Source organism: Salvelinus fontinalis, unplaced genomic scaffold (assembly GCF_029448725.1).
Source record: "Salvelinus fontinalis isolate EN_2023a unplaced genomic scaffold, ASM2944872v1 scaffold_0231, whole genome shotgun sequence".
Taxonomy (NCBI): Eukaryota; Metazoa; Chordata; class Actinopteri; order Salmoniformes; family Salmonidae; genus Salvelinus; species Salvelinus fontinalis.
Window position 1 is genome coordinate 235,574 of NW_026600440.1, and position 22,902 is coordinate 258,475.

The 22,902-nt window shown below is 42.9% G+C and overlaps 2 protein-coding genes across 3 annotated transcripts; one reads left to right on the plus strand and one right to left on the minus strand.

Annotated features, from left to right (window-relative positions):
* Positions 1 to 6,458: 6,458 nt before the first annotated feature.
* LOC129844794 (intermediate filament protein ON3-like) lies at positions 6,459 to 14,594 on the minus strand. The gene is made up of 8 exons (XM_055912925.1): positions 14,300 to 14,594; positions 12,865 to 13,073; positions 10,917 to 11,073; positions 10,054 to 10,218; positions 9,063 to 9,188; positions 8,253 to 8,473; positions 8,037 to 8,062; positions 6,459 to 7,233 (listed from the first exon to the last, which is right to left on the minus strand). Exons 1-8 carry the CDS (start codon positions 14,498 to 14,500, stop codon positions 7,226 to 7,228), a joined length of 1,113 nt encoding a protein of 370 aa, XP_055768900.1. The 5' UTR covers positions 14,501 to 14,594; the 3' UTR covers positions 6,459 to 7,225.
* Positions 14,595 to 14,673: 79 nt separating this feature from the next.
* LOC129844793 (keratin, type I cytoskeletal 18-like) lies at positions 14,674 to 20,220 on the plus strand. Of its 2 annotated transcripts, XM_055912923.1 has the most exons (8): positions 14,674 to 15,253; positions 15,458 to 15,540; positions 15,798 to 15,954; positions 16,114 to 16,275; positions 17,536 to 17,661; positions 18,580 to 18,806; positions 19,042 to 19,076; positions 19,716 to 20,220. In XM_055912923.1, exons 1-8 carry the CDS (start codon positions 14,918 to 14,920, stop codon positions 19,943 to 19,945), a joined length of 1,356 nt encoding a protein of 451 aa, XP_055768898.1. In that variant the 5' UTR covers positions 14,674 to 14,917; the 3' UTR covers positions 19,946 to 20,220. The 2 variants fall into 2 exon arrangements, with proteins under 2 accessions (XP_055768898.1, XP_055768899.1); XM_055912924.1 differs by lacking the exon at positions 19,042 to 19,076 and having other exon boundaries at positions 14,678 to 15,253; positions 19,716 to 19,820.
* The last annotated feature ends 2,682 nt before the right edge of the window (positions 20,221 to 22,902 follow it).

A 22,902-nucleotide genomic window follows, 5' to 3' on the forward strand; every position in this document is an offset into this window, starting at 1 on the left:
AACATGACCGTTGTCAAATTAGACAGTTGTGTTTAACATGACCGCTGTCATATTAGACAGTTGTGTTTAACATTACCGCTGTCATATTAGACAGTTGTGTTTAACATTACCGCTGTCATATTAGACAGTTGTGTTTAACATGACCGTTGTCATATTAGACAGTTGTGTTTAACATGACCGCTGTCAAATTAGACAGTAGTGTTTAACATGACCGCTGTCATATTAGACAGTAGTGTTTAACATGACCGCTGTCATATTAGACAGTTGTGTTTAACATGACCGCTGTCAAATTAGACAGTAGTGTTTAACATGACCGCTGTCAAATTAGACAGTAGTGTTTAACATGACCGCTGTCATATTAGACAGTTGTGTTTAACATGACCGCTGTCAAATTAGACAGTAGTGTTTAACATGACCGCTGTCAAATTAGACAGTAGTGTTTAACATGACCGCTGTCAAATTAGACAGTAGTGTTTAACATGACCGCTGTCAAATTAGACAGTAGTGTTTAACATGACCGCTGTCATATTAGACAGTTGTGTTTAACATTACCGCTGTCAAATTAGACAGTAGTGTTTAACATGACCGCTGTCATATTAGACAGTTGTGTTTAACATGACCGCTGTCATATTAGACAGTAGTGTTTAACATTACCGTTGTCATATTAGACAGTTGTGTTTAACATTACCGTTGTCATATTAGACAGTTGTGTTTAACATGACCGCTGTCATATTAGACAGTAGTGTTTAACATGACCGCTGTCATATTAGACAGTTGTGTTTAACATGACCGCTGTCATATTAGACAGTAGTGTTTAACATTACCGCTGTCATATTAGACAGTTGTGTTTAACATTACCGCTGTCAAATTAGACAGTTGTGTTTAACATTACCGCTGTCAAATTAGACAGTTGTGTTTAACATTACCGCTGTCAAATTAGACAGTTGTGTTTAACATGACCGCTGTCAAATTAGACAGTTGTGTTTAACATGACCGCTGTCAAATTAGACAGTTGTGTTTAACATTACCGCTGTCAAATTAGACAGTTGTGTTTAACATGACCGCTGTCAAATTAGACAGTTGTGTTTAACATTACCGCTGTCATATTAGACAGTTGTGTTTAACATTACCGTTGTCATATTAGACAGTTGTGTTTAACATTACCGCTGTCATATTAGACAGTTGTGTTTAACATTACCGCTGTCAAATTAGACAGTAGTGTTTAACATTACCGCTGTCATATTAGACAGTTGTGTTTAACATTACCGTTGTCATATTAGACAGTTGTGTTTAACATTACCGCTGTCATATTAGACAGTTGTGTTTAACATTACCGCTGTCAAATTAGACAGTAGTGTTTAACATTACCGCTGTCATATTAGACAGTAGTGTTTAACATTACCGCTGTCAAATTAGACAGTAGTGTTTAACATTACCGCTGTCAAATTAGACAGTAGTGTTTAACATTACCGCTGTCAAATTAGACAGTAGTGTTTAACATTACCGCTGTCATATTAGACAGTTGTGTTTAACATTACCGCTGTCATATTAGACAGTAGTGTTTAACATTACCGCTGTCAAATTAGACAGTAGTGTTTAACATGACCGCTGTCATATTAGACAGTAGTGTTTAACATTACCGCTGTCATATTAGACAGTAGTGTTTAACATTACCGCTGTCAAATTAGACAGTTGTGTTTAACATGACCGTTGTCAAATTAGACAGTTGTGTTTAACATGACCGCTGTCATATTAGAATGTTGTGTTTAACATTACCGCTGTCATATTAGACAGTTGTGTTTAACATGACCGTTGTCAAATTAGACAGTAGTGTTTAACATGACCGCTGTCATATTAGACAGTAGTGTTTAACATTACCGTTGTCATATTAGACAGTAGTGTTTAACATTACCGCTGTCATATTAGACAGTAGTGTTTAACATTACCGCTGTCATATTAGACAGTTGTGTTTAACATTACCGCTGTCATATTAGACAGTTGTGTTTAACATTACCGCTGTCATATTAGACAGTAGTGTTTAACATGACCGTTGTCAAAATAGACAGTAGTGTTTAACATGACCGTTGTCAAATTAAACAGTTGTGTTTAACATTACCGTTGTCAAATTAGACAGTTGTGTTTAACATTACCGTTGTCAAATTAGACAGTTGTGTTTAACATGACCGTTGTCATATTAGACAGTTGTGTTTAACATGACCGCTGTCAAATTAGACAGTAGTGTTTAACGTTACCGTTGTCATATTAGACAGTAGTGTTTAACGTTACCGTTGTCAAATTAGACAGTAGTGTTTAACGTTACCGTTGTCAAATTAGACAGTAGTGTTTAACGTTACCGCTGTCAAATTAGACAGTAGTGTTTAACATTACCGTTGTCAAATTAGACAGTAGTGTTTAACATTACCGTTGTCAAATTAGACAGTAGTGTTTAACATTACCGCTGTCAAATTAGACAGTAGTGTTTAACATGACCGCTGTCATATTAGACAGTTGTGTTTAACATGACCGTTATCATATTAGACAGTTGTGTTTAACATTACCGCTGTCAAATTAGACAGTAGTGTTTAACATTACCGCTGTCAAATTAGACAGTAGTGTTTAACATGACCGCTGTCATATTAGACAGTTGTGTTTAACATGACCGCTGTCATATTAGACAGTAGTGTTTAACATTACCGTTGTCATATTAGACAGTTGTGTTTAACATTACCGTTGTCATATTAGACAGTTGTGTTTAACATTACCGCTGTCATATTAGACAGTAGTGTTTAACATGACCGCTGTCATATTAGACAGTAGTGTTTAACATGACCGCTGTCATATTAGACAGTAGTGTTTAACATGACCGCTGTCAAATTAGACAGTAGTGTTTAACATGACCGCTGTCATATTAGACAGTTGTGTTTAACATGACCGCTGTCAAATTAGACAGTAGTGTTTAACATGACCGCTGTCAAATTAGACAGTAGTGTTTAACATGACCGCTGTCAAATTAGACAGTAGTGTTTAACATGACCGCTGTCATATTAGACAGTTGTGTTTAACATGACCGCTGTCATATTAGACAGTAGTGTTTAACATGACCGCTGTCATATTAGACAGTTGTGTTTAACATGACCGTTGTCATATTAGACAGTAGTGTTTAACATGACCGTTGTCATATTAGACAGTTGTGTTTAACATGACCGTTGTCATATTAGACAGTTGTGTTTAACATGACCGCTGTCAAATTAGACAGTTGTGTTTAACATGACCGCTGTCAAATTAGACAGTTGTGTTTAACATTACCGCTGTCAAATTAGACAGTTGTGTTTAACATGACCGCTGTCAAATTAGACAGTTGTGTTTAACATGACCGTTGTCAAATTAGACAGTTGTGTTTAACATTACCGTTGTCATATTAGACAGTTGTGTTTAACATTACCGCTGTCAAATTAGACAGTTGTGTTTAACATTACCGCTGTCAAATTAGACAGTAGTGTTTAACATGACCGTTGTCATATTAGACAGTTGTGTTTAACATGACCGTTGTCATATTAGACAGTTGTGTTTAACATGACCGCTGTCAAATTAGACAGTTGTGTTTAACATGACCGCTGTCAAATTAGACAGTTGTGTTTAACATTACCGCTGTCAAATTAGACAGTTGTGTTTAACATGACCGCTGTCAAATTAGACAGTTGTGTTTAACATTACCGCTGTCAAATTAGACAGTAGTGTTTAACATTACCGCTGTCATATTAGACAGTTGTGTTTAACATGACCGTTGTCAAATTAGACAGTTGTGTTTAACATTACCGTTGTCATATTAGACAGTTGTGTTTAACATTACCGCTGTCATATTAGACAGTAGTGTTTAACATGACCGCTGTCATATTAGACAGTAGTGTTTAACATTACCGCTGTCATATTAGACAGTTGTGTTTAACATGACCGTTGTCAAATTAGACAGTTGTGTTTAACATTACCGTTGTCAAATTAGACAGTTGTGTTTAACATTACCGCTGTCAAATTAGACAGTAGTGTTTAACATTACCGCTGTCATATTAGACAGTTGTGTTTAACATGACCGTTGTCAAATTAGACAGTTGTGTTTAACATTACCGTTGTCAAATTAGACAGTTGTGTTTAACATTACCGTTGTCATATTAGACAGTTGTGTTTAACATGACCGTTGTCATATTAGACAGTAGTGTTTAACATTACCGCTGTCATATTAGACAGTAGTGTTTAACATTACCGCTGTCAAATTAGACAGTTGTGTTTAACATGACCGCTGTCATATTAGACAGTAGTGTTTAACATTACCGCTGTCAAATTAGACAGTTGTGTTTAACATGACCGCTGTCATATTAGACAGTAGTGTTTAACATGACCGCTGTCATATTAGACAGTAGTGTTTAACATTACCGCTGTCATATTAGACAGTAGTGTTTAACATTACCGCTGTCATATTAGACAGTAGTGTTTAACATGACCGTTGTCATATTAGACAGTAGTGTTTAACATTACCGCTGTCAAATTAGACAGTAGTGTTTAACATGACCGCTGTCATATTAGACAGTAGTGTTTAACATGACCGCTGTCAAATTAGACAGTTGTGTTTAACATGACCGCTGTCATATTAGACAGTAGTGTTTAACATTACCGCTGTCATATTAGACAGTTGTTTAACATTACCGCTGTCATATTAGACAGTTGTGTTTAACATTACCGTTGTCAAATTAGACAGTAGTGTTTAACATTACCGTTGTCATATTAGACAGTTGTGTTTAACATGACCGCTGTCAAATTAGACAGTTGTGTTTAACATTACCGCTGTCATATTAGACAGTTGTGTTTAACATTACCGTTGTCATATTAGACAGTAGTGTTTAACGTTACCGTTGTCATATTAGACAGTAGTGTTTAACATGACCGCTGTCATATTAGACAGTAGTGTTTAACATGACCGTTGTCAAATTAGACAGTGGTGTTTAACATGACCGTTGTCATATTAGACAGTTGTGTTTAACATGACCGCTGTCATATTAGACAGTAGTGTTTAACATTACCGCTGTCATATTAGACAGTAGTGTTTAACATTACCGCTGTCAAATTAGACAGTTGTGTTTAACATGACCGCTGTCATATTAGACAGTTGTGTTTAACATGACCGTTGTCATATTAGACAGTAGTGTTTAACATTACCGCTGTCATATTAGACAGTAGTGTTTAACATTACCGCTGTCAAATTAGACAGTTGTGTTTAACATGACCGTTGTCATATTAGACAGTAGTGTTTAACATTACCGCTGTCAAATTAGACAGTTGTGTTTAACATGACCGCTGTCATATTAGACAGTAGTGTTTAACATGACCGCTGTCATATTAGACAGTAGTGTTTAACATTACCGCTGTCATATTAGACAGTAGTGTTTAACATTACCGCTGTCATATTAGACAGTAGTGTTTAACATTACCGTTGTCATATTAGACAGTAGTGTTTAACATTACCGCTGTCAAATTAGACAGTAGTGTTTAACATGACCGCTGTCATATTAGACAGTAGTGTTTAACATGACCGCTGTCAAATTAGACAGTTGTGTTTAACATGACCGCTGTCATATTAGACAGTAGTGTTTAACATTACCGCTGTCATATTAGACAGTTGTTTAACATTACCGCTGTCATATTAGACAGTTGTGTTTAACATTACCGTTGTCAAATTAGACAGTAGTGTTTAACATTACCGTTGTCATATTAGACAGTTGTGTTTAACATGACCGCTGTCAAATTAGACAGTTGTGTTTAACATTACCGCTGTCATATTAGACAGTTGTGTTTAACATTACCGTTGTCATATTAGACAGTAGTGTTTAACGTTACCGTTGTCATATTAGACAGTAGTGTTTAACATGACCGCTGTCATATTAGACAGTAGTGTTTAACATGACCGTTGTCAAATTAGACAGTGGTGTTTAACATGACCGTTGTCATATTAGACAGTTGTGTTTAACATGACCGCTGTCATATTAGACAGTAGTGTTTAACATTACCGCTGTCATATTAGACAGTAGTGTTTAACATTACCGCTGTCAAATTAGACAGTTGTGTTTAACATGACCGCTGTCATATTAGACAGTTGTGTTTAACATTACCGTTGTCAAATTAGACAGTAGTGTTTAACATGACCGTTGTCATATTAGACAGTTGTGTTTAACATTACCGTTGTCATATTAGACAGTAGTGTTTAACATGACCGTTGTCATATTAGACAGTTTTCATCAAAAGGAGATACTGAATGTAAGTACTTATATGACGACAGTGATGGTCCCGGGGTTCTAGGAAGTATATCTCTGTCTGTGTGGTGACAATAGGCCCATGTATACCTTGAGTTCAGGGCTGAGTTGTATAGGGTGACAGACATACTCCTTAAACAAACCATACACATATTTGGTACCTTAATATTTTCTCTTTTTATTTTGGACCTGGTTCAGTGACATTCAAGCTTTGGAGGACATGGCCTCCCCAGTCACACGAGCAGAGATAAATTCTCCCGCCACAAACGTAATGAAAAAGAGCACAGATAAATTCTCCCACCACAAACGTAATGAAAAAGAGCACAGATAAATTCTCCCACCACAAACGTAATGAAAAAGAGCACAGATAAATTCTCCCACCACAAACGTAATGAAAAAGAGCACAGGACACATTTTGTAAGAGCTCCTGTTACTGTCACACATGGTCTTCCAACTGCAGTTGAAAACAAAGTTTGTAAGTTTAACACCTTAGCTTATTAAACAATGACCTTAACGTAAAACAAAAGACTCCGCAATGGTTTTTAGATGGAAAAGAGAGAGAGAGAAAGAGGTACAACACCGTGTTACTATAGCGACAGTGGACTTGGTTAATTGTCGGAATAGTGCAAGCTCTTGGACATGACCCTGCCCGCATCCACCTCAATTCTGATCAGCAGACGCTTCCTGGGGCTAGTTGGCGGGGCATCGGCATCTAATGGGAGGGGCTTCAGAGTCAGGAGGGGCTTCCTGGGGCTGGTTGGGGGGGCAACGGCATCTAATGGGAGGGGCTTCAGAGTCAGGAGGGGCTTCCTGGGGCTGGTTGGGGGGGCAACGGCATCTAATGGGAGGGGCTTCATAGTCAGGAGGGGCTTCGACGGCAAATCAATGTCTGCGTGCAAGCAAGGACTGGGATTGGTTGGTTTGTTTTAGTAATCTGAGCAAAAGAGATATGATTTGATTTTAGTAGGACACACACAGATCATGACACAACACAGGTCACAGTTCCTTCCTATCGGATCTTTCTCTTCTTACTCACCCTTCTACACATTTACTGAGGATGGGAAATAACTACTCGGCAGTGGTGTAAAGTACTTAAGTAAAAATACTTTTAAGTTGTTTGGGGTATCTGTACTTTACTATTTCAATTTTTTACAACTTTTACATTTACTCAACTATATTCCTAAAGAAAGTAATGTACTTTTTACTCCTTACATTTTCCCTGACACCCAAAAGTACTTGTTACGTGTTTAATGCTTAGCAGGACAGGAATTGTCTAATTCACGCACTTAACAAGAGAACATCCCTGGTCATCCCTACTGCCTCTGATCTGGCAGACTCACTAAACACAAATCCTTTGTTTGTAAAGGATGTCAGTGTTGGAGTGTGTGTCTGGCTATCTGTACATTTTAAAAACAAGAAAATCGTGTTGTCTGGTTTGCTTAATATAAGGAATTTTAAGTGATTTATACTTTTACTATTGATACTTAAGTACATTTAAAACCAAATACTTGAACATTTTTACTCAAGTAGTATTTTACTGGGTGACGTTTACTTTTACTTGAGTTATTTTCTTTTAAGGTATCTTTCCTTTTACTCAAGTATGAAAATTGGGTACTTTTCCCACCACTGCTACTCTGAAGTGGAACGTATCATGTAGATGCTACCTAGAGGTTCTAAGGTTAAATAAACTAACGAAGAAGAGAGTGAACCACTGGAGGGAATAAGAAGATCTCTTACCTTGCTGACGTATATGGTCATTCATTCTGAAATGACAGAGAGAATACGGGCTAAGTATAGGCAGGATACAACAGTATTTCTCCATTTCAATCTCTCTGTCTCTGTCTCTCGCTCGCTCTCTCTCTCTCACACACAAACACACCCCTGACCCCACCCATTCACACATAACCCCCCTACACCCCCCCCCCCCCCCCCCCCCTCCACTGTACTACTCACCTCATCTCCTCTCCCTCCAGTAGCTTCCTGTAGGTGGCGATCTCGATGTCCAGGGCCAGTTTGAGGTTCATCAGTTCCTGGTACTCCCTGACCTGACGGGCCATGTCCTGCTTGGCCCTGCGGAGAGCGTCTTCCAGCGCAACAATATTATCCCTGGCCTGCTCCAACGCATTCTGCCCATCCACCTCCACAACCTCAATGTCCTTCTCAATAACTATTTTCTGAACAGGGGAAGAGGGAGAGGGTCGGAGAGAGAGGGGGGGGGGTCAGAGAGAGGGGGAGAGGGTCAGAGGGAGAGGGTAGAGAGAGGGGTAAAGGGAGAGGGTCAAATGGAAGGGAGAGGGTCAAAGGGAGAGACGGTCAGAGGGAGAGGGTCAGAGGGAGAGGGTCAAATGGAAGGGAGAGGGTCAAAGGGAGAGAGGGTCAGAGGGAGAGGTTCAGAGGGAGAGGGTCAAATGGAAGGGAGAGGGTCAAAGGGAGAGAGGGTCAGAGGGAGAGGGTCAAATGGAAGGGAGAGGGTCAAAGGGAGAGAGGGTCAGAGGGAGAGGGTCAAATGGAAGGGAGAGGGTGAGAGGGAGAGGGTCAGAGGGAGAGGGTCAAATGGAAGGGAGAGTGTCAAAGGGAGAGAGGGTCAGAGGGAGAGGGTCAAATGGAAGGGAGAGGGTCAAATTGAAGGGAGAGGGTCAGAGGGAGAGGGTCAGAGGGAGAGGGTCAACTGGAAGGGAGAGGGTCAAAGGGAAATGGAAGTGGAGAAGGATATAGAAATATATGCGTGTATATTGCGTGTGTATGCGTGCAAGAGTGTTTCACCTGCTTCTTGAGGGTCTCCAGCTCTGCCTTCAGTCTCTGTGTTAGACGGAGCATGTCAGCAATCTCCTTCTTCACATCACGTACATCCTGCTCATACTGACCTGCTGTCAGCACTATGTCATTCATCTGAGAGGGGGAGGAGAGGGGAGGAGGGGAGGGAGGGAGAAAAAGAGGGGGAGAAAGGATAGAGGGGCATCAGTGAATATATTTAGGATAGTCATCACTCTTGTTGCATCGTCAACATCATTAACTGTGTTACATAATGTTGGTGTGTGTGGCTCTGATGTGTAACCGTGATTAAGTTGCGAAACAAAAGTTATTCTTGATGGACAATAGATACCACTCACCCCCGCCACCACTCTCCCCAACCACCACCACCACCACCACACCATTCCCAACACCACCACCACCACCCCTCACCCCCACCACTCCTCACCACTCACCACCACCACCCACTCCTCACCACCACACCATTCATCCCCACCACCACTCACCACTCACCCCAGCACTCACCACTCACCACTCCCACCACCACCCCTCACCCCCACCACTCCTCACCACTCCTCACCACCACCACCACCGCTCACCCCCCCACCACCACCACTCACCCTCACCACTCACCCCCACCACAACCACCAGTCACCCCACCACCAGTCACCCCCACTACTCCTCACCACTCCCACCACCATCACTCACCCCCACCACCACTCACCACCCCCACCACCCCTCACCACTCACCCCCACCAACACCACCATCACTCACCCCCACCACCCCTCACCGCTCACCCCCACCACCCCTCACCACTCACCCCCACCACCACAGCGGTTGAGAGCGTTGGGCCAGTTACCGAAAGGTTGCTGGTTCAAATCCCAGAGCCTACCAGGTGAAAAATATGTCAATGTGCCCTTGAGCAAGGCATTTAACCTTAATTGCTCCTGTAAGTCTCTCTGAATTAGAGTGTCTGCTAAATGACATAAAATAAATCCTCACCTTTTTCTGGTTCCACAGCTCTGCCCCCTCTCTGGCACGGGAGGCCATGTCCGCGTACTGTTTCTTGACGCTGTCGATGATCTCGTCCATGTCTAGAGATCTTTTGTTGCTTTCCTTCACGACCACCGTCTCATTCTGGATATGAGACTCCAGCTCCTTCAGCTCCTGTCACACCACAGCCAGGACAACAATACTACATTAGAGAAGGAGATCTGGGCCTCCCGAGTGATCTAAGGCACTGCATTGCAATGCTAGCTGTGCCTCTAGAGATCATGGCTCGAGTCCAGGCTCTGTCGCAGCCGGCCGGGATCGGGAGAGCCATGGGGCGGCGCACAATTAGGGGAGGGTTTGGCTGGCAGGGATGTTCTTGTCCTATCGCGCACTAGCAAGTCTTGTGGCGGGCTGGACGCAATGCACGGTGACACGGTCGCCAGGTGTACGGTGTTTCCTTCGACACATTGGGGCGGCTGGCTTCCGGGTTAAGTGGGTATTGTGTCAAGAAGCAGTGCGGCTTGGCAGGGTCGTATTTCGGAGGACGCACAGCTCTCGAACTTCGCCTCTCCCGAGTCTGTACGGGAGTTGCAGCGATGGGACAAGACTAACTACCAATTGGATACCACAAAATTGGGGAGAAAGACATCTGGGCTGCGTCTCATTCCAGGTAACTGCCTCCTTCGCTCTGCCCTAGTTGGCAGATTTGAGATGGTTTGTGCACTGGGTAGGTGTCAGTTGCAATAGTTCCACACAGTGCCATGCAGTAAAGAGAGTTTGGCAAACTTTTACACTGGACGCCATGTTAGGCTATATATGGTTCTGGTTCCACCTAGCCTCTGATTGGCCGATGGGTGTGTCAGTCAGCCTACCTCATCATAGCCCCGCCTCAGGAAGTCCAGTTCTCCCATCAGGTACTCCAGTTCCAGAGCCAGATCCACGGCTGCCAGTTGGCCCTCATCCACATCCTTCTTGTTGATCACAAAGTCATTCTCCAGATCTGACTTCTTCTGGATCTCATCCTGGTACCTGGAGGACCACAGAGTGGATAATGAAGAGGACATTGTTGTTTTGATATTTTACATTTTAGTCATTTAGCAGACGCTCTTATCCAGAGCGACTTACAGGAGAAATTAGGGTTAAGTGCCTTGCTCAAGGGCACAGGCAGATGTTTCACCTAATTGGCTTGGAGATTCAAACCAGCAACCTTTTGGTTACAATGCTCTTAACCTCTAGGCTACCTGCCGCCCAGGTATGATATGACTGAGATGGGAGCTCAGGTAAGCACACACACCCGCAAGCATGACACCACACCACACCACGACACGACACACCATACCACGACACACCACGACACGACACACCACACCACGACACACCACGACACACCACGACACACCATACCATGACACACCACAACACACCACACACCACGACACGACACACCACGACACACCACGACACAACACACCACGACACACCACGACACGACACACCATACCACGACACACCACGACACACCACACCATGACACACCATACCATGACACACCACAACACACCACACCACGACACACCCCACCACGACACACCATACCACGACACACCACACCACACCACACCACGACACACCACGACACACGACACACCATGACACACCACACCATGACACACCACACCACGACACACCACACCACGACACACCACGACACACCACAACACGACACACCACGACACACCACATCATGACACACCATATCATGACACACCATACCATGACACAACACACCACACCACGACACACCACGACACACCACACCACACCACGACACACCACGACACACCACACCATGACACACCACAACACACCACGACACACCACGACACACCACACCATGACACACCATGACACACCACAACACACCACGACACACCACAACGCACCACACCATGACACACCATGACACACCACACCACAACACACCACGACACACCACACGGATCCCCAAACCCCTTTCACTGACATGTCAATTTATCATCCTACTGTCAGAACATCTGCAGCTTTGTTCCCCTCTAACCCCTCCAAGTCAGACACCCTAGCATAGCGTGCCTGTGTTGAGCTGATCCAGACTGGGTAAGAGCCCAGGATGGATGGGATGAATGGGCCCAGCTCCCAAAGGGTTCCACATTTTCTCCACTCTCAGAGCTATGTCTGGTACTGTGCAACACAGAGGTCCATGGTTAGGGGGTAGAGTGGAGTAGAGGGGCTGGGGAGTGTACACTGACTACAGTACATTTACCTCTCCCCACAGACATAGTGCAGGGCACACCAGAGCCCCCCTGTACATACTTAACTCAACCCAGTGGACAGAGGCTTATGTAAGGATAAAGAATTAGCACCTCCACCTCTTGAGGACTGGGGACCCAAGTGGAAAAATGCTCCGTAGTCTAGCGTGAGAAAACGCTGTTTGTCACTTTAGACTGATGAGGTTCCTGTTGTGGACTGTGGCATTTCCTGGAGGCCTGGTGACCTGTACAATATCTAAACTATGATTTATATTATACTATTGACTGTCCTAGTTTTCTCCCTAGGCCTGCTTCACAGGAATCATGTGATGGGTGGTTTGTTAGCGCGTCCCTGAAATGGTAAATACATTCATAATTTAGATCTATCTTTTGCAGTGCATGTTGTCCAATTCAATGCCATTCTATTGTATTGCACTGTATTATTTTGTATTTTATTCCATTCTATTCTGTTCTATTCGATTCTATTAACTCTTAACTACGAAAGGCTCTGTGAAGGCTCTGTGAAGTCACTGACTTGTTGCGTGTCTGGTCCACTTCGTCCTGGCAGCGGGCCAGCTCCTGCTTCAGTTTCTGTTTGTCCCGGGCCAGGTTCTCGATCTGCCGCTGCAACTCGTTGGCCAGCTGTTGGACCACAGCGTCCACGTTGCCTTGGTAGTCCTCCTGCTCCTTCAGGATCTTCAGGCGCGTGTCCAGGACCTTGTTCTGCTGCTCCAGGTTTTGCACCTAAAGGGAGAAGGAGAGAGAGAGTATATTGGATCAGAAACTCAATCAACGTGGTTGCATCTGAAACCAGTCAGAGTAAAGTACAATGAGTTATAGAAGGAAAAAACTCCTATCCATTTTTTTATTCATGCCACTGGGGGATTGTGGGTTAAGATTTGTAAGCCTCCACTTCTCTGCTAGCAGGAATTTAACAGATATTGAAAAAGTGACTCTACAACCTGTTAGTCTTGTGGGATGCCATTGTGTGTGTGTGTGCGTGTGCGTGCGTGCGTGTGTGTGGGCACTTATGTGGAGCCTCAGTGATGAAGGGTCTCATTACACTAACTGAGCAACACCAGATCTGCCCACAGCTAAAATTCCACCGTGTGTGTCTGTGTGGCAAGCAACATGCATTAGGTTTACACCCAGACTCTCATGGCCATTAAATATAGAACCAATGTGTGATTCACTACAACATACTCACACTATGGTCTGTTAACAACAAATAGGCCCCCACACTCACAAATGTAACCCAACAAAAATATTATATAATATTGACTAAATCCAAGTCCAAAAATCTATTAAAGAAAATTGATTTGGAAAACTCGCAAGAGATTAAAAATAATTCCATTTTGAAATGGTATTCTGTTATTGGCGACAAGGTGGCACCTTAGCAGTTGAAAACGCCCTATGATCGAAGGAGAGAGAAGAGAGAATGAAAGTGAGAGAATGAATGAGAGAGAGAGGGAGTGAGAGAGAGGCTCAGAACACGGAGCAGAGAGCTGACAGGTTTTCTTTACAGGTGTGAGTGATGGTGATGAGACCGCTAGAACACCTCTCTCTGGGTAGAATGTTTTGGCTACATAAACCCCGCTGCTGGGATGATTACAGAGCCTCTTATTGTACTGAAGGTAGGCTTCTAACTATGTAAAGGTGGTCATGAAGTAGAATGACAGTTAAGTATCAAAACGTAGGCCTGTAGATAATTAGAAATATACATTTGTTTTTTATCTCAAGATGTGTTTTGGGTCTATCTAATGGAATTATTACACAATGAATTGGAAGAAAATGCATAAATTAAGCATCAAATCAAATATCATATGGCTGAAATAATTATGTAGGAGTGTCATACAGGTGTTTCTCTATTACCAGCAGACTTCAGACAGACCTATTGCATCAATGCATTGATTTAGTAAAATTATCAATCCAATCAATAATAAAAATAATAGAATAATAAAATAGCACACCTTGTCAATGAACGCTATGAACTTGTCGTTGAGTCCAACCATCTGGTCCTTCTCCTGGCTCTTGGCTGACTGGTCCTTCGGGTCCACCTTCGGGTTGTTGGGCTCTAGAAGGTCCTTGTTAGTAGCGACGTTCGGGTAGCTTTTGAGCTTGTTACCGGAGGGAATGTCGGACTGGCTGCTGTATCCGCCTGGTTTGGACATCTTGTCTTTGTGTTCTTGTCAGAATGACAGAGAGAGAAGGAGTCTCAAGTATCAGACTCAGAGTTTAGGGAAAGGCACCTCTTCTCAGGTTATCACCCGATTTTAAGGTGGGCAAGGACCAACCCTCACCACTCAAGTGTCCGCCTCTGTCCAATCAGCTGAGGTGGAACTCTAAATTTCATAGTAAAAACAACAAAGTCACAAAGGAAAACTTGTATGTTTACTCTAAACCTGTTTGTCCGGGGGTGTGCTGGACGTACTACAGCCAATCGTATCTTTGGGGCCGGTTTCAGGTGTTGAGCAGCAGTATAAAAACAGTCCCTCGCATCTCTCAATCACTACCTGTACAGGTGACTATCAGTTCTACACTGCCTCTCTATTTTCTTTCTCAACTCACCCATTCAACCAACTACTGCCATGTCTAGTAACAGAGCCTTTAGCATGTTCGGTGGGGCCGGGGGAAGAGGCTCCAGGGTGTCCGTGGCCAGTCTGGAGGGGCTACGGAACGCGATGCGTTCTGACCCAGAGAATTCAAACGATGTCTCTCCTGGCCCCGGGCCCGCCCCGGATGATAAGAAGACCATGAAGGGTCTCAACGACCGTCTGTCCGGCTACCTGGGCAGGGTGAGGAACCTGGAGGAAGACAACAAAGATCTGGAGGACCAGATTCAGGACATCTTGGACAAGAGAGGAGACCCCAACGGCCGAGACTGGGATGTGGTTGAGAAACCGTTGAATGACCTCAGGAAGAAGGTGATTTTTCACTCAGTTAATTATTTAATATGATTAATTAGACTGATTTATTCCGCATTTTTGCCCTTTGAATGATCAATGTACAGTACTGTATGTCTATGTCAGCTGAGCTTATTCACCTGATAGTCACTTGATCTCTGTCTGTGAATCGTTTGGTGTGTTTACTGAATTCTCAATAACTGGCCCATGTTCTCTCGGTTTCAGCTCCGTGATATGACCATGGATAATGCACGTTTGTTACTGCAAATTGACAACACCAAACTGGCCAATGATGACTTCAAAAACAAGTGAGACATGACATGCTATCAATTTATTATAGAAAAAGACCTGGAGATTTATTTAACCTTCAATTAATAAAAAATAGAAATAGGACAAAAATACACAAAATAAAATGTATATTATTGGATTATTATTATTATGTCATTATAATAAAAATTTATAAAAATGGTGCTCATTTACATACAGCAGTCTTTGCTAAAACCCAATGGGGCTTTTTACATTGTATGGGGCTAAGAGAGACATGCTCCTGTACTCTCCTCTGCAGGCTGGACAACGAGAAGCATGCCAGGAAGACTGTGGAGCGGGACCTGATTGGTCTGAAGAAGATGATTGACGACACCAACCTGAACCGCATGCAGCTGGAGAGCCAGGTCGAGTCTGTGAAGGAAGAGCTCGCCGTCCTCAAGAAGGACCATAAGGATGTAAGGGCACACACTCATTCACCCACTGTTCCTGGAACAGTGTTAAGATTTACCTCATAATGGTTAGGTTTATAGCTGGGAATAGGAGAGATGATCCTAGAGCAGCTTTTACTTGAAATAGCCCATAATAACTACTGTATTCTCCCCTGCTGCATGCAGGACGTTGATGAGCTGCGTAAGAAGATCAAGGACTCCAACGTCCTCGTGGAGTTTGACTCCCAGGACAATAACCTGAGTGATACACTCAACAAGATCCGCTCCCAGTACGAGAAACTGGCCAAGAAGAACCTCAAGGATACCGACGACTGGTACCAGAGCAAGGTATGAAGATCTACTTCCTTATCAATGAACCACACTATATTAGTTTGCTCATTAATTATCTAATTCCTTCGCTTGTTTGTTCATTCCTTAATTAATTAATCTCGCTCGCTCTATCTCTCTCTCTCTCTCTCTCTCAATTCAATTAAATTTCCTTTATTGGCATGATGTAACAATGTACATATTGCCAAAGATTTACAATATTAACTTAATTCAAATAATAATAATCAATATTGTCAATGGGACAGCAGTAACTACAATAATCAAGGGTCAAAATAACCATACATTGAACAATTACAATAACAATAAGCATATGTTGGTATGTCAGACACTGACTCATCTTATGGCAGGCAGCAATGTACTGTAGTGCGCTGCCAACCCATAGCTCTCTGTGTCCTCCCCCAACAGGACGGGCAGCCTATTCTCATCAGAGAGGTCTTTGAAACCTTGAATAAGGGTTTCAAATTTGGGAAAATGACACTCTCTAATTGTTTTATATTTTTTGACATTTTGTCAGGAAATGCAGCTCTGTCTCAGGTTCTGCTGTGGTGCAGTGGTTGCACAGCCTTTCCTGTACACGGAGCCAGGTTTTCCTGGGTCTACCCATCTCAATGGCAAGGCTGTGGAGACTAACACCAGGGGCTGAGGATTTTTATAGAATAGTGGCCTCGATTTAAATATTGAGGAGCGCAGGGCTCAGATTGCAACCCTGGCGAAGGCCCCACTACTGTTTAAAGAATTAAGTTATTTTCTTGCCAATTTTGAATTTCAATGTATTCCCAGTATACATTGAACTAATTATGTAATATGTTTTACCCATTACACCACTTTCAATAACTTCGTAGAACCGTCCTGTATGCCAAATAGAATCAAATGCTTTTTGGAAGTCGATAAAGCAAGCGTACATTTTGGTATTATTTTGGTAGACTTGTTTATCTATCAGGGTGTGTAGGGTGTAAATATGATCGGTCGTGCAATGTTTTGGTATAAATCCAATTTGGCTTTTACTCAAGACATAGTGCTTATTAAGGAAGTTTAGAACTCTTACATTTATAATACTACAGAAAACCTTCCCAGGTTACTGTTACACACAAATGCCTCTGTATTGCTAATTCCTGTCCTTTTTTTTTTTTTAGGTTTTTCCAATTTTGCTAGAAGTTGTTTGTGTTTATGGACTCCTCAATTAGTGTCAGCATCTTGCTGTTGTACAGTGCTTTTTTTGGTTTTCAGTTCTGAGTTTGATTCTCTCTCTCTCTCTGACAGTTTGACAGCATCAAGGTAGAGGTGGTTCAGAATACTGAGGCTCTGCATTCAGGCAAGAATGAGCTCAAAGACCTGCGCAGACAGAGACACCTCCTGGAGATAGACATACAGTCAATAATGAGCTTGGTAAAACATACCTACCTGCACCATCTCTCTCTCCCTCGCTCGCTCGCACGCACGCACACGCACGCACGCACGCACGCACGCACGCACACACATACACACACACGCATTTCCGGATGAAAAGACTACATTCTGTCCCCCTGTGTTGGTTTTGGTATGTCATCATATTGTAGCCCATGTAAATGATGCTATAGTAAAACACTCACATCACCTGACCAGTGACATCGCACACACCGGACCATACCCAACATAGGTAACCCCCATACATCACCTGTACTGCCCTACATGCTTAGAAAAAAGGGTTCAGCTATCCCCATAGGAGAACCATTATTGGTTCCAGGTAGAAACATTTTGTGGTCAATGTAGAACCCTCTTTAGAAAGGGTTCTACATGGAACCAAAAGGGTTCTACCTGTAACCGAAAAGGTTCTTCAAAGTGTTCTCCTATGGGAACCGCTGAATAACCCTAAATAGCACCTTTTTATCTAAGAGTGTAGGTCAACTGTAAACTGGGTCAAGGTAAAGCTGACCATGCTAAACAGGGGTCAACTATGCACACACACATCCCGTAACCTACAGAGAATGCAACACCTCTATATAGGGATGCAACATAGCTGTGTTGTCGACACACATTCCAGCCAACCTGGTTATTACGTTGAACTCTGTCATTACAAACCAGACTGAACTTCATGACCTGTCATCAATATGGTCGCCACCTGGAACATATGTGAACTTGATTTATCAACAACAACTAATACAAAACAGTCCAACATCTGATAGCATTTCACAATGCTTGGCTGGGTGTCTTTATAGTCAGGAAATACAAATAAAACTAGTGAGTTCAAATCGATTTGTTTGGTCCCTGTGCCTGTCCGTCACATCTGCTCACAAATTGATTGGTCTCTTTCCTTGTCCGTCACAGGTCCACTCCCACGAGGAATCTCTGAAGGACACGGATGGGCGGTACAACCGTGAGATGACCCGCCTCAATAAGATCCTGCTGCAGTTGGAGGGAGAGCTGGTCCAGGTGAGGACGCAGGTGGAGAGGCATGTGGATGACTACCAGGAGCTGCTTCACGTCAAGATGAAGCTGGAGGCCGAGATCGAGAACTACCGCAGCCTAATGCACGACATCGCCCCCGACGACAGGTGAGCTAACGATGCACAAACCCAGAGGGAATGGGGGCTCAGTACTCATGACTTGATGTGGGTTGTCATAGCCAGTACTCCCAGTTAGCCCATGGCTTATAATGAGGTACCTATACATAGGATCAAACAACATTCAGTTTATATAGGGTCTGTAGCTGCAACACATTTGCAGTAAACCTGGTATTACATTTCAAGTTGCCGGTTAAGTGGTGTAATTTATCCTCTTCCCCAACAGCGTGGACTTTTCTTTAGAGCAGGCAGTGAATTGTGGTAAGTACTGGACATCGGCCCTACTGAACCATCTGATCTGATGTATGGGGAGAAGACACCAGGGAATCCAACATACCATTATATCTCTGTCCATCTAAGATGTCTCTGTCTCACGGACCAATCAGTCCCAGTGCGCTCTAACACCACTCCAGATTGCTGTTCATTCTCAGTTAGGACTAATATCACTCTGTCTGTACTACCTACCTATGTCACTGTATAACTGCATGATGTCAAAGACAATGTTCTTAACATGTTGTAGACAGATCCAATGGTATTCTGATTGTGAGTTGTTCCTTGTACGATTGTAAGACATTGATTCATTTGATCCCAATGTTATGTGGATGTGTTGCAGAGGTGGTGTCTATTCAATTCATACAAACATCTGATTCAAGTAGGATGTGCAATTTGATTTGAACTTGGCCAATATACTATACATTTCCAATTCAAATTGTATGTCTTCATCTATTAGAGTCTGGTGGAATCGTCCTGATCACGCAATAGCTCACATTCGGATTTAAACAGAATGGTGAGCGTAGCAATCAGGATGGTTCCACAAGGCTACTTCAATTCCTCAACTGAAAAACATCCTACAAAACCTTCAGACTGAGATCTTCTTCCTCTTTCCTGACTCCACATCAGAGCCGCCCCAGCCACCTAAGAAAGACTTGATGAAGGATGAGGTGGATGGAAAGGAGGTCCCCAAAAAGACAGAAGCCCCGGCAACTCAGAAAAGTCTCCCTCCAATTCAAGAGGCCCCCACAAAGAAGACAGAAGCCCCTGCAACTCAAGAGAGCCTCCCTACAAAGACAGAGGCCCCTACAAAGGCAGCTGAGGCTGAGACACCAACAACCGAAGCAGGCACCAGCTGAGGAGGATACACCAAAGAAAGATTCCTCCTCTTGTGTCTTCTTCCTCCTCCGATGCAGACAATAATGACCATAAAGAGAAAGCCATAAAGAAGTCTGCCCCCTGAAACCCCCTCCTCACCTCAAACCCATCCCTCTAGTCTTTTCTCTTCATGTTTTGAAGCCCAGCATCGTAACTAATGATGTTGTGTACGGTTTGAAGTAGATTTGGTGTTGTTAATCCACTGCATTCTTTCTCAGAGATGTTTCTCTACAAAATAAATATGTTCAACACATTGTTCTTGACTCTGTATCATCAATGCCTTCCAGTTGTCTTGTTCAAGACATTGAAAATGGTTTTTATTACCAATGAGTTGTGCAATATTCCCTGGGTAGTAAGCGTAGTGTTGTAGTGGTGGGCCTAAAACTGCTGGACTGAAAATAGTGGCTGTGTGTTTACTGTTCACCCACAGAAACATTGACACTGATCTGAGGAAGTGAGGACTGGAGTTCTGAGGAATTGGATCTAAATCAAATAGAGCTATTTTCACAGAGAAGCTAAAGTGAAACCAAAGACAATGCAACAGTAAACATGTCGTCTCCCATGAATGACAACTACAATTGATGACATGTAAGATTAGATTCTGTGAAACAAGGACTGGAGTTCTAAGGAATTGTGACTATGGCATGAGGCCAGGTATCAGCAGGTAGCCTAGTCAAGCCAGACGTGTATAGCCACAACAGACATTTTGGTGACCTTTTCTGCTGCTTTTGAGACACGGTTGGATCCCACCCTGAAGCACTACTTGTGTACTAATTACAACTCTAAACAATCACAACACAGTCACTATTGATCTCTATTATGGATCATTATTCTAATATGTATTCATTATAGAATGTTGTCAGTTATTAAAGAGTATATTTGTTAACTGCACTGTAGAGAGTTGTAGACCTAGATATCTCCAATCCTAAAAGCACACATCAAATATACAATTACAATTTATTTACATGTTTACATAGAGTGTGTGAGAGAGATAGGAGAGTGTGTGTGCATTTTGTGTTTAATGTTTCCTTGTCAGCCACCCATCTCTGCTTTTCTGCCTTATAAAAAGCTGAGGTCTGGAACTCCCTCCAGGTCACCTCTCTCTCCATTCCTTGGCCTTGGTTGCCTGACGACTCACCCTGAATGTAATTCCTCTGCTCTATCGATCGCTACATAAATTCCTTGTGGAGAAGAAACGTCAGTTTGGCCAGGAACAATGTGGATGGTTAGCCAGGGAACGGCCTTGGTATATAAAAAACATTTTTGCAGGACAATAAACATATCAGCCTGCCACTCCTGGGAACCATGTTAATACAGTTGAAGTCGGAAGTTTACATACACTTAGGTTGGAGTCATTAAAACTAATTTTTCAACCACTCCACAAATGTCTTGTTAACAAACTATAGTTTTGGCAAGTCGGTTAGAACATCTACTTTGTGCATGACACAAGTCATTTTTCCAACAATTGTTTACAGACAGATTATTTCACTTATAACTCACTGTATCACAATTCCAGTGGGTCAGAAGTTTACATACACTAAGTTGACTGTGCCTTTAAAGAGCTTGGAAGACTCCAGAAAATGATGTCATGGCTTTAGAAGCTTCTGATAGGCTAATTGACATCATTTGAATCAATTGGAGGTGTACCTGTGGATGTATTTCAAGGCCTACCTTCAAACTCAGTGTCTCTTTGCTTGACATCATGGGAAAATAAAAAGAAATCAGCCAAGACCTCAGAAAAACATTGTAGACCTCCACAAGCCTGGCTCATCATTGGGAGCAATTTCCAAACGCCTGAAGGTACCACGTTCATCTGTACAAACAATAGTACACAAGTATAAACACCATGGGACCACACAGCCGTCATACCGCTCAGGAAGGAGACATGTTCTGTCTCTTAAGAGATGAACGTACTTTGGTGCGAAACGTGCAAATCAATCCCAGAACAACAGCAAAGGTTAAAAAAAGTATCTATATCCACAGTAAAACGAGTCCCATTACAACATAACCTGAAAGGGCGCTCAGCAAGGAAGAAGCCACTGCTCCAAAACCGCCATAAAAAAGCCAGACTACGGTTTGCAACTGCACATGGAGACAAAGATTGTACTTTTTGGAGAAATGTCCTCTGGTCTGATGAAACAAAAATGGAACTGTTTGGCATAATGACCATCGTTATGTTTGGAGGAAAAAGGGGGAGGTTTGCAAGCCGAAGAACACCATTCCAACCGTGAAGCACGGGGTGGCAGCATCATGTTGTGGGAGTGCTTTGCTGCAGGAGGGACTGGTGCACTTCACAAAATAGATGGCATCAAGAGGTAGGAAAATGATGTGGATATATTGAAACAACATCTCAAGACATCAGTCAGGAAGTTAAAGCTTGGTCACAAATGGGTCTTCCAAATGGACAGTGACCCCAAGCATACTTCCAAAGTTGTGGCAAAATGGCTTAAGGACAAAGTCAAGGTATTGGAGTGGCCATCACAAAGCCTTGACCTCAATCCCATAGAAAATGTGTGGGCAGAACTGAAAAAGCGTGTGCGAGCAAGGACGCCTACAAACCTGACTGAGTTACACCAGCTCTGTCAGGAGGAATGGGCCAAAATTCACCCAACTTACTGTGGGAAGCTTGTGGAAGGCTACTAATTTTTGCTAGGATTAAATGTTAGGAATTGTGAAAAACTGAGTTTAAATGTATTTGGCTAAGGTGCATGTAAACTTCCGACTTCAACTGTATGTGAGCGCTGTTGGGGCCGTGTTACAGCTCCAGATGACAAAACCTGCACACACTCCCAGAGGGTTGCAGGTCTGCCGACTTCCTTTTGGTCACACATTTCAATCAGAGAAATATCCAATAAACCAACGACGTTGCTTTGTCTGTGAATGTACATAATTGCACAAAATCTTCAAGTAAAATGGAGCAAACATAAAAAAATAAGTA

Excerpts from the sequence above, each read along its gene's own strand:
- LOC129844794 (XM_055912925.1), bottom strand. The coding sequence starts at position 14,500 with ATGTCCAAACCAGGCGGATACAGCAGCCAGTCCGACATTCCCTCCGGT. Across the intron at positions 11,074-12,864 it reads GTGGACCAGACACGCAACAA|GTACCAGGATGAGATCCAGA; the intron begins GTCAGTGACTTC and ends GTGGTCCTCCAG. Across the intron at positions 9,189-10,053 it reads AGCTGTGGAACCAGAAAAAG|ATGAATGACATAGTGCTGAC; the intron begins GTGAGGATTTAT and ends TCCCCCTCTCAG.
- LOC129844793 (XM_055912923.1), top strand. The coding sequence starts at position 14,918 with ATGTCTAGTAACAGAGCCTTTAGCATGTTCGGTGGGGCCGGGGGAAGA. Across the intron at positions 15,955-16,113 it reads TCAAGAAGGACCATAAGGAT|GACGTTGATGAGCTGCGTAA; the intron begins GTAAGGGCACAC and ends TGCTGCATGCAG. Across the intron at positions 18,807-19,041 it reads GACATCGCCCCCGACGACAG|CGTGGACTTTTCTTTAGAGC; the intron begins GTGAGCTAACGA and ends CTTCCCCAACAG.